Raw genomic sequence first — 12,337 nt, 5'->3', positions numbered from 1 at the left:
CATTTCCATCCCAGAACAAATCTGGTGCTGCCATCCCTCTGGGGAACAGTGTCAAAAGAGAATTTAGGTATTGAACTTAAATAGCGCCTTGAGTTTTTTCATGCCTTGCCCCAGCTACCAAGGCTTCTGCAGATGAAACAAGCAAGCTACCTGGGATCTGATCCTGATGTTGGGTCTATGTTCAGTCTAGCAGGCCAGAACAATTTCCCATGGCCCAGCTCCTTCACCAACAAGGGGATATCAAATACCTAGCTCACCTTTTGCCTAGTTATCTAAGTAACTGCCAGTGGGGGAGGGCAGGTGGAAAAGGGAGGAGAGGTAGGACAAGGTACAATTCAAAAAGTGTTCCTTGTTTTTTGTGTGTTTTTTTTCCCAATTAGAAAGATAGTTGAGTCTGATCAAATCAGTGCTCTTAGGGCCACTTGTGACATGGTGATATATCTGCTGAGAAAGATTTGGATGAAGCAGCTGTTGTTGTTCATGGGATGGAAGGGTTAAAATATTCTTTTTTTCTTTTTTTAAAAATAGTGACCCAAACGCCTAGTGTCTGCAGTTAAACCGCTGTTGTACCCAACAATTAAAAAAATAGATATTATTTATATATATTTATATATATGTATATATATATATAGAAAGAGAGAGAGAGAGAGAGAGAGAGAGAGAGAGAGAAAGAAAGAGAGATATGTGTGTCACAATCAAAAGAAAGGCAAGGGAGAGACGGTGAGACTTCAACAATGATGAGTATGAACACTGAACAAGAATGTACTAAATATTTAACCTTTTTTTTTTTTTTTCTGACCTGAGTTTGTATCATGCCTTGCACTGTAACAGACTCGAGTGCTATGTGGGTGTGGGTTAAGGAGGTGAGTGAAGGGGAAGGAGAATATGGTAAAAAAAAAATTAATAATAATAATACCCCCTAGGCCACACTGATGAGCATCAGGGGGCATGCATCTTCCTTTACCCCCAATTCCCAATTTCCTCTTGAGCCCTGTGCCCACACAGCTAATGTGTTTAAAAAAAAAAAAAAACTAATGGGATAATAGAAGGGGAGGGAAATGTATTTATAAAAAGGCATCAAACAGTTCATGGCAAATCATGTTATACAAGTATCAATTACGGGAAGAGGAAGAAGAAAGTTGCACACTATATAGTTCAAAGCATAAGAACTTTGTTGGAAGGAGGAAAGGGAAGTAGGGTAGACCTGAAGGTTTTCATAGATTAAATCCACAAAGATAAAGAACAAAAAAAATAGCAGCTTTTTTTTCTGTACAGACATATAGATGAGTATCTGAACCGTAAAAAAGTTATAAAAGTGACATTAAAGACGATGTGTATGCAAATGATCCACGGTCTAACAGAGAACTGTGAGACCCTTTAAGAAGTCTTAATAACAGAGAAAATGTCAACAAAGCTTAATATGCTTGAATCCATTTACTGCTTTTTTCTTCTCTTTTGTGTTGTTTTGTTTTAAATTTCGTTCCTTGCAAACCTGTAAAAAGGGGCAGGCTGCATCACTGGAGATCCCTTCCGGTTGGTGTCCTGGGTGTGGGGAAACGTGAGGAGAGATGAAGAGGGAGGAGGGATGGGGTGAGGGGAGTTTGGCTTACGGCTGACTTTGTGTATGAAGCATGTACTTCTGGCTCTCACCACTGCCAGTTTTCTCCAGAATTCCCAGGGGCCAGAGAGTGGGGGAAATCAATTCAGTTCCTTCCCATTTCCATCACGAGAAAGGAATATTTTGTCCAGTTCCCAAAAATAACAATAATCTAGATAAAAACAACTTGATTTCTTTTAAAAATAAGATGTAAAAAGAATACCAGTTGTCTGATTGGGTGGACAAGATTACTAGTGCTTTTTAAAAAAGTGGAGCAATTGATTACTGTGCTCTTTTCCATGCCTATGACAACAACAACAAAATTTAAGGAAAAAGGAAAGTTTGGGTTTTTGGCAAAATTTGGCAGCTTTGAAAATGGTAGCAACCTTGAATAATGGCCCTTTTAAAATTTCATGAGTTATTAAAAAGGTTTAAAGAGCAGGGTTAAAAATCCAGGCTCTCACTTGATTTTATAGTGTTAGGCAGGTGCTTGCAAGGGGTAATAGGGGCCACTCAGCCAGCCATTTCTTTGATCTGATAAAAAAAAGTGCTTTAAGGTTGGATTTGCGCGCAGATATGTTTCTCCTTAAGAAGCCGAGAGAGAGTGTATTGTGTGTGAGGACAGAGATGTATGAAAAAAAAAAAAAAAAAAAAAGACGACAGGGGAAGAGAGAGAGAAAAATCAGACCTCAAGTTTTCTGTTGCTATTAAATGTTACCAGTAAAGTTTTTTAAAGGCCCGCCTCATTTGAGGAATCCTTTACTGAAACAAACATCTGCTTGCATATTGAAAAAAAAGAAAAAAATCATCAATGTGTTGTTTACTGAAGATAGGGGTCTCCTGTGTGCAGCGATGGCAGTTCTGAAGATCCACTGAGGTACAGTAGGCTTTTGAATATATTGTTAAATTTCTTTTCCCCTCCACCCCCCCACCCCCACCCCCACCCCAGTGTACATGTGTTACTGTTTGCATGGGATTCTGGATCCAAGGATCAGCAGGCCGAAGACTGGGGCAAAGGTAAGGCCCTTTCATTCTTGCGTCCTCCGTTCATGTGCGCATAAGGCTGCCTTTCGTCAAAGCTGGCCCTGAGGACCACCACACCAGGCCCGTTCTCGGCTTTGTGTCCTGAGAGTTTGTCAGCCGGCTGGAGAGTGGAGGAAGGGTCTAAGGGGATACTCTCCATGTTCTCAGTCTCTAAGTCCAGCTCTTCTGTGTCTGGGGGCTTATTTTCTTCACTGTAGAAGAAGGAGACCTCCTTGAAGCCAGGGTCCAGTTCATCTTTGATGCTGCCGATGATCTCCAGAAAAGAAGGTCTCATTTTGGGATTGTACTGCCAGCACATACGCATCAATTCAAACCTACGAACGAAACACACAGATATCATGGAGCAACACGTAACAGTGGATAAAGCCGGTATCAATCCATTTCTAAGCACATATATGGGCTAGGAAGGACCTACCTAGAAAGCTCATTGAAGTGCTTCTAGTTCACATAGTTTCTACTTAAGAGCTTACTTTTGGTTGTCTGAGTAGATTACCAGAAAACAGATCACCTTTATGGGTCACGGGTCAAAAAGAAAGTTATTTACTTTCCAAGTTATGGAAACACCAATTGTACTTTTCAACTCAGTAACTACTCCAGGATAAAATTGCCTGCTGTTTGCCAGCATCTGGCATAGACTAGTATCTCCATCAGGAAGAAGACTACATTTTCAATATGATAAAGCAGAATATGAATTCTGCCGATCACCAAAGAGAGAGTTTGTGGTTTTTGCTCATTAGTTCATTTGCAGATCAGAAAGTGAATGATATTTGGCAATGTGGACATAAAATCCTATGTGGAAACTGAGGTTTACATGGGAAAGAAGAGTGTTTTGTGTTTATCAAACAGGAACTACCAAAAGATGAGGCAGCCCAAGCAAGATGAAAAGTATACTTTTGTTGATTATGCTGCAAAAAGAAAAAAAAAAAAAAAGGAAAAAATATATTCCTTGGAGATCTTAAAAAATGAGATTGCTAGATAGCCCAAAACAATTTCCTCCTTTAACAAGAGCCTATAACAACAGAAGGCTTTAAAAATTTCTCCTTGTATATTTATTCTCTATTCTTCCCAATTACCTGATTAATCAATTTCATGAAAAATAAGGTTATTTAAGCTATAATTAACAAATAGCTTTAGCTCTTCTTCCATTTGAGCTTTTGGACTTAGAGCTGGAGAAGCTAAATCTTCAACCACAAACAGTGAACCTTCCCCACCCAAGAAAGAGACAAAAGAGTGAGGTGATAGACTAGACGCTGTAGATGCTTTTCCATGTAAATGCTTGCTGTGGAAAGAGGAAATCCTGCTATGTGATCAGAAAGAATATAAAGATCTATTAGAGAATGCTATCAGTTGAATTTGTGTTGTAGGGGCAATGTATCCAGGGTGGAGTAGTTAGGGTTTGGGGTTTAGAAGGAGTGTAAACAGAAAGCTTTTTCATATCATGCTGTCAAAATATCTGTAATTACTTGCCTATGAATACATAAGAGAGAAATAGAATTCTCTAGTATTCTAGAAGTGTAGAACTGTTTATATACAATTTAAAGCAAGAATATTTTTCAGGTACTAGTGATATGGTAGAACAGAGAGCTGGATTCAGAGTTAAAAGACGAGTTCAAATCTAAAATTTGATGTTTGAAATCTCTGTGACCTTAAGCAAGTCATCTTGCTGTAACTTGAAAACAAGGGGACAAGGCCAAATTACCTCTAAGGTTCTTTCTAGCCCTAAATCTTTTGTTCCTAATAGGCAGTTTATTTGCAAACCCAAGAACTATGCTTCCCGCCCCACCGCCCAAAAAAAAAAAAAAAAAAAAACCAATCCTAGAAGCCTCTTGACTTCCTCTATAATCATAAGCAGGGTAAAAGTTTTGAATTTACTGACACACATTCAGCATTTATGGTTCAATCAACCTCTTTCTATAAAGGATCTAAGAAATCTATCTTCCCATCTTCACTTCTCTTTTCTTGCTCCACCATTTCCCAAGGGCAGGCGGAGAAAACCACATATATAGAAATAAAAACTCTTGACATAAATATATAAAATCCATTTCTGTGACTTCATGGCTATGCTTCTCTAGTTGACTGGTATGTCCCTGAATAGAAGCATCAGCTGGGGCCAAGAACTCGATATTCCCTGGCTCAGAGCCCTGTGGCCTGGGGGCAATGCTTGGGAGATACCACAAAACAGTAGAGTAATGCATGTGACATCAGCACAAACAAGGCCATGTGATGCTTCTTTTAAACCATTCCAGATTCAAAAACCTTCTCGTGCTTCCCATAAAAGGAAGTTGGGTTTTTTGGGTTGTTGGGTGTTTTTTTTGTTGTTGTTATTGTTTTTTAATCTGCAGGATTCAAAACTGTGTTTACACCACCTCAACAAGAAAACTTTTCAATACACTCTAGTGTCAAGAGTATTCAAAAAATAAACAAGCAAACATCTCTTCCTTTAAAAACATTGGTTAAGAGTTTTTTGTTTTGCTTTAAGGGGGGATAGTGGATTAATTAGAGATGAAGTGTTAAAACTAAAGTTGAAGCTATAACATATCCTTTAAGTAATGTTTGGTTTAAGCCATAAGAAAACTATAGCAAAGAAAATAGTGTGGTTAAAAAGTTCTTATTAAAAAATCCTGGTCTGTTAAGTTTCATTATTTAACTATATTCTGCATATGACTGAGACCATAATTAACCAGAACTATTAGGGACATCTGGCAAACTGGATAATCCTTAGGCATTACAACCAGGCTAAAAGAAAACGAGTAATAGCTTACTACTACTATATACTGCTCTATTCTTTATTAAAAAAAAAAAAAAAAAGTAGGGGGGGAGAGAAGGGAGAGGTATTTCTTTGACAAACTTGTTTCTACTCTTTGCACTTCAGCAGGAATCATAAAATGGACAAGTCAAAATCCATGTAGGAGAGTTAGCAAGCTAAGACACATATGGAGAGCTTAAGGATCAAAGCATTCTTCTTTTAAATATAAGCAAGAAGCTTCAATCAGACCTGATGAGAATGGTTGGTGGACACAACACATAGGACAACAAGGTTCCCTACAAAGCAGAACATGGAAAGAAGATGCTTATGTGTCTGCTTTTATGTCTCCAAAAAAGCAACCTCATTAGAGTCACCCCTGCACATTTTCATAGGGACTTCATGTTTCAAAAAAGAAATTCCAGGCCATGAAACTATTGTCCTGCATTATTCCCTAACCGTGCTACCCTAAACACTTGATCTAACTTAAATACTCCAATGTAGAGTAAGCAAGTTAATGGTTTTAGGATGTTGTGTTTACCATGGGGAAATTTTATCCAAGTGTTAAAACAGCCAGGAAGCATCAATTTATTTAAAGTTTGATATCTATTCAAATACTTTGAATCCTAGCAGAATCAGCCAACCATCTTCAACAATGTATGGCTTTTAATCAACAAGAGTGGGGGGGAGGGAGGGAGAAGGGAGGACTGTGTCTATTATATTTTGCAAACTGAAAAATAAGGCAGTCCAGACACTCTTGGATTATTTTGTTTCAGGTCTATTGAGAGGTTAGTACAAACTCCTTTAATTTTTACATACAGAAGACTGCCATTCACAAGAAACTAGACTTATAAAGGCTGTCCCAAAAGTCTAAGTGCATTATTGGCTAGTAAAGTTTTAATACAGTACATTGAGGTGTCTGGAACACTGTGTGTGTGTGTGTGTGTGTGTGTGTGTGTAAGAGTTTCATGCCATAGAGGTGAGAGAGTATGTGTATAGATGGCGCAGGACTTTGGGGGCAGTTATCTGGTTTTAAAATATTCTCCTTCTGTTTTGAGCCAATTCCCAATTCTTTGTACCTGAAGGACTAGTCTGCTAGACAATATTTTCCTTTGCTGAATCTGAGGACAAGAGAGGTATTTTGCCTATAAAACTAAAATGTCTCCCTCTTATTTTGTTATGCATCGAGAAGGGAGAGGAATTTTCCAGAGAACTTTTGGGCTGCAAAATAAAAACATATAACTGAATTAAACTTGTAACATCTAAAGGCTACCTCTCCTCAATTTTCCTGTTACATTATGCTGGGAACAGGAAGTGTATTGATTTTCCCATAGCAGGTGGGCTCAGATTCCCAGGCATCTTAAATGAATATTAAAATACCATTCATCTGTGGGTGGATCAACTTTACAAGTCCCACAAATATCTTATAGACAAAATTTTACATGAATCACAAGAGAAGACACAAAAGAGAAATATCCTGCCCAAAGCCACTCCTCCTCTCCAAGACAAAACTCACACCTGTTTGCTTGGGCTCTTTTTTAAATGTTTCCCCAAGATTCTACCAACTCTAACAATAAACATCATAGCTTTAACGAGAGTTCTTAAACTTGGGGAAATGAACTAAGAAACAAACAAACATAGGCATTTTGACAGAATTCTTTCAATATAATCAATTTCCTTGAGCATCCTATGGATATTATTTTATGCATTTAAAAACAAATCTGAGAAAGAGTTGATAGCTTTTCCCAAACTGCTAAAAGGGCCCATTATACAGAAAAGTTTTAAAATCCCTGACCTTTATATTCTGATGACATTTTGTTCAAATTAATTGAAAAGTATCCCCCAAGTAATTTTTATTAATATGCTCAGGATGAGTAGGATATATTTAGGAGAACTGGAAAGGATTCTGCAGATCTGGGTTCTGAGAAACACAATGTAAAGCAAAGCCTGACATATATATCTCACAATGTTGGTGCTTGTCCCTGTATACTAAACAGACTATATTTATAATGCAGGTCTAAGCTTTACTTTATTAAAGAAATGTGTCTTATGAAGGGTCTAGTTGATGCTTGTCAACGTTCTTTCACCCTATGCTTTTTGCATTCATGATAACTGTTTAAAGGATATAATAAATGAACCAAATTTCAAAGGGTACCTATCCAGTATACTAAATAAACACAAAAATGTTATGTAAATTCTTAACATCAATAGCCACAGTGCTACAAGAATCAGCTCACCATTTAACATTGTTCTTTTGAGATAACTTTTACAAAAAAAGTATCTGTGCTTCAAGCTTATCCTTTAAATCCCAACACAATTTCAATCTATAGACAAGGCAATGGATTTGTGGTGTTTTTTTGTTTTTTTTTTTTTCCTAGTGGAAACAGCTTTCAGAAACAAAAATGAAGGTCTGTCAACAAAACTTCTGTTCTCAGAAGCCTCTCCAAAGAGGACACCAGTGAAGATGGACATCAAAATCTTCCCAATATGCTTTTCAGAATGAATCCTTATCGTTTAAATTTTTGTTTTTAAATTAATGCACAATCTCTAATACTTATGAGCAGACTTCATTCATTCATGTTTTTCAGAATACCATCTAGAAACTCTACAAAGAAGATTTTTGCTAGAATATGAGCAACCAGATCATTCCATTTTCTATTTCTACACTTGTCTTTATGTGTCTAATGTAACTGAAGGACTTCTGTTTTTATGTTTTAAAATTTATTTTAAATTTAAGTACAAAATAAGAAAAGGGAGGAAAAAAACCACTACTGTGTATGAAGGACTTTTTGTCATCCTCTTTCTCATCTTGTGCAAAGAAAAGAGATGGGAAGTCACAAGGCTACAGTGCTGCCCCACCCCTCAGTACCCACCACCTCCCATTTTTCCCAGCTCCTACCTCCCTCAAGTCACAAAACAACATTGTCATCTGACACCAGAGCAAGACCTCTAGCCAGAAAAGCTCTTTTCACAAGAATGCTCAGCAGCTGAAGACCATAAGGAATCATATGCCCATTATCAGCCTCAAACAAATTTCAAAACAACAAGTTGTAGGTTTTTCTTTCCAGAAAGACAGTTTGAGAATATCATAATATTAAGTGCCTAAAATTAACTGAGACTGTGCATGCCAAGGATTGTGTACAGAGGGACTTAAAGCTAAGTTAAAGCATGTTTCAGTTCCACACAGTTCACTAAAATGAAGTTTGAGTGATAATATTAGTCATATGGTTCACGCTTTTTTTTAAACAGAAAGGGGGAAAATATTTACCTCACTGAGAAAAGTCTTAGTTGCAGCAATATGTTGGAACTGCCCAAGGTAAAGAATTGATGTGTTTTTCATCTGCCTGAGACACTAAAAATTCCTGACACCAAAGGTCACATCTTCTTTCTGCTTGCCTTCCACAGTTGTGCTCTTTAACAAAAGCCAGTGACTGCAAAGGGTTGCTTAAAGTTACTTTATAGTGATGAAATGTAGATATTCACTGTCCTTGTATATGCATGCATGTGTGTGCAGGTATGTGTGTAGGCTGGATTTTGAAGGTGGGAAGGAGTAAGAAAGATTGGTCAAAATATTTCATGGGTGGGCTTCACCCGAACAAAATAACAAATGCTGCCAACCTTGAATATATACCAAGCATAAAGCTAAATAAAATAAGACATGAGGAAAAACCAAAGATATTCCTAAAGGCAGAAGTTTCATCAAATGTGGTTCTTTAGGGGTAAAACCCCAACAGCCAGCCACCAATCTAAAAGCCTGTATAACACTGCTCACAATCAGATTTGCTTCTCTGAATTTTGATTCCTCATTACTAATGGAAGGAGGTGTCAGAGAATACAAAGAAGAAAACTAAGAGGCCCAGGAAATACATACAGCATATCGGGGCAGTTGTCTGGTTTCTCTAGAAGGCCACCCTCCATAACAAACCGGAGAACTTGTTCATTAGACATGCCCTGATAGGGCTGCTCTGCTAATGTTGCAATCTCCCAGAGGACAACACCAAAGGACCTAAAATAACAAAGAAAAAACATTTAAAAGTCGAATGAGCAAGTCTGTTGTTTTTTTAAATAGGAACTAAGCTCTTTATAAAAGTTCCCCTCCCAACATTTTATCTACTTTTGAGTAGAACAAAGTTTGGCTGTAGAGGCCATTGCAAATAAAGGAAAAAAGATCGAATCCCAATAGTTTGTGATAACTATAATGATGATCTGGCCTTAACTTCGCAGAGTGTAATATTTAGGGAAGTAATTTTCTATTATAATCTGGCCTAAGGGAATTCAGTTTAAAAAACATTGAGTTCCTATTGAATGAGAAATATTATGCTAAGGACTAGAAGGGATATAAAGATTCTCACTGAGTTGAAAAATGACAGTTCCCAACTTCAACACATAATTACTCTCTAGTATTAGGGTAAGGTCAACTACAAATAAAAGCTACAATACAAGGTAGGATGTTAAGTTCCATAAGAGAAATGTCAAAAAAAAAAAAAAAAAAAAAAAGCACTATGAGGATTTAAAAGAGAAACAATTCATATGTAGCTGCAAGTTGGAGAGAAGTTAAGAGAAGTTTTCCTAGAAGGGATAGCCATGAAGGAGAGATAGGAATTAGATGCAGCTAGAAAAAGGGGTATCCCAGAAACAGATAACAATTTAAGCAGACATGGAGGTAGGCAATTTTAAGGTATGCGCAAAAGACATCAAGCAATCTTGTTTGGCTAGAATGTAAGATACAGGAAAAAAAGAAGTAGAAGTTGTGCAGAATAGATAGATTGGAACGGAATCACGGAAACTCTTCAATGCTAGTCTAAAGAGTTGGGACTTGATTCAGGAGGTAACAGGGTACCATTTAAAGTTCTGAACAAGGCAAGTCAATAACATTATTAGAATTGGATTTTGGGAAGACTATGTAGAATTCATGTAAATGTTGGGTTTGAGGGAAGCACATAGTGGAGGCAGGAACAAGCAAAGGTTATTGCAATAATTCAAGGGATAAGTGAGGAGGGTGAGAAATAGGTCGGTGACAGTGGGAATAGACAAGGAGATAGATTCAAGATACTCTAGAGCAAGACAGGACAAAGATTGGTAACAAATCTGAGAAGCAAGGAGAATTGTTAAACATGTCAAAGAACAAAGAACCACACCGAGAAATCAATAATTATGCCACACAAAGCCTACTCTTAATTTCATGTTTAAAAATCCTATCAAATAAAGAATTAAAAGAGATAATAAGACAATACATATTTCTGCATATCAGTCATGTAAAACCAAATATGGGAATACTCTACATCTCTGTAATTTTTTTCATATTAAATCTTTATATATCTTCATTACTTTTACATTCAATTCATGTCTACTAGCTTGGATGATGGACATCATTACACTGCTAAAGGATGGTTAGACAGGCCAGATACAAAAATAATGCCAATAGAAATTATCCTGCCACATTATTTCCATACTGGAATTTGGTCCCCAAGCACAGCAAAAAATTCTACAGAATATGTATAAAAATTTGTGACTCTTGGAAATGAAAAATTTTAGATGTTGCTTAAATAACTTTGAATTTGTAGTAAGATTTGGTATAGGGGCAACTAAGTGGTGTAGGGGATAGAGCACCAGCCCTGAAGTCAGGAGAATCTGAATTCAAATCTGGTCTCAGATATTTAATATTTCCTAGCTTTGTGATCTTGGGCAGGTCACTTAACCCTAAATATCTCAGGAAAAGAATTTTTTTTGCTATAAATAGATACTTAAAGTACATATTGGTATGACCTAAATAGAAGCTTAGTATTCATGGGGAGAGGGAAGAGGGGGAATTTACCCATTTCATCCCATAGTCCTTTACAATTTCTAATGACTGTGAAATAGTATTTATGTTACAAAAGATTTCTAGATAAGTACATGCAGTCAGATATCAAAACAACTGCTTTAAGAAGACCAAGCAGATATTTTTCTTATGACTTTTGAAATGGGAATCTCTACATTGTTAAATATGTAAGGCATGTAAGTGATGTCTCCAAAGCTTGTAAGTTTGTGATGTTTGAACTATCAAACAATACAGGGAATGATATATCTTCTATTTTTACTGCTTCCCATCTTGGTCACAGAAAATGGACTCCAGAGCTTTTCTTTTAAACTGTCCTATTGCCTAAGATTTTCTCTACTTTGTGTACTTTTTTTTTTTTTATTTATCAACCCAGTAGGCCATAAAAATGCAATTTTCAAAAAAAAAAATATATATAATGTCTGTTTCTCTGTAGGTTCAGTTATCTTACTTCATTGCTCAAAGTGCCTAGAAGGCTATAATTATCTTGCTCCAGTCCAATAAATAATACTATAGGAAATAATTGTGCACTTACCTGGTACCGATATTGTGTAGATGAAAAATAGAATAATTTTGCTTTAATAACTAGTCAAAGCACCAGAGAGTACTAGAGGTAGAAGTACTCTAAGCCAGAGCTGAGAGAACACCTAGGTTCAACTAGATGATTTTACATATGTTGACAAACTGAAGCAGTGAAAAGCATGTGGATAGTATATTATATTTTCAGATTAGATATTTTTAAGAACAGTTTAAAATTTGGCAAGGTACTATACAAATTTTGAACATACATTAAATTAATGAATAATTTAAATTGATTTCACTCTTGCAGATTAAATTTATCCATCTATGTGGAGAAATTATTATTATGGTATTTGGATTTTTCTCCAGTTTCATCTCTTGCTAAACTACCTCTTCCTTCCCACAAATATAAAAACAAAACCAGGTTTAGTGTCCATGTTATGTGGGTATTAGGATTTTCAGTGTCCATGTTATGTAGGTATAAGGATTGTGTACAATAAGAATGGTCCCACAATAAAATGTAATGTTGGTTTTCTAGATTTAGAATAACTTGAAACAGAAAAATGGTGAAATAGGAATAGGAAAGAAGATTATCAATGCCTTATACATTGACATA

At 36.5% G+C, this 12,337-nt stretch overlaps 1 protein-coding gene across 1 annotated transcript in view; it reads right to left on the bottom strand.

Annotated features, from left to right (window-relative positions):
- Positions 1–1,040: 1,040 nt before the first annotated feature.
- Positions 1,041–12,337, bottom strand: part of IGF1R (insulin like growth factor 1 receptor) — a 367,206-nt gene continuing 355,909 nt past the window's right edge. Inside the window, exons 21-22 of the mRNA XM_051981024.1 lie at positions 9,256–9,390; positions 1,041–2,955 (exon numbers count right to left, since the gene is read on the bottom strand). Of these exons, the coding sequence (XP_051836984.1) occupies positions 2,589–2,955; positions 9,256–9,390 (502 nt within the window). The 3' untranslated portion in view covers positions 1,041–2,588. The remainder of the gene's footprint in view (positions 2,956–9,255; positions 9,391–12,337) is intronic.

The sequence above is a fragment of the Antechinus flavipes genome, chromosome 2, assembly GCF_016432865.1.
Source record: "Antechinus flavipes isolate AdamAnt ecotype Samford, QLD, Australia chromosome 2, AdamAnt_v2, whole genome shotgun sequence".
Classification (NCBI taxonomy): domain Eukaryota; kingdom Metazoa; phylum Chordata; class Mammalia; order Dasyuromorphia; family Dasyuridae; genus Antechinus; species Antechinus flavipes.
Note: the sequence above shows the minus strand (reverse complement) of the source record. Positions and strands in the feature narration are given on the sequence as shown.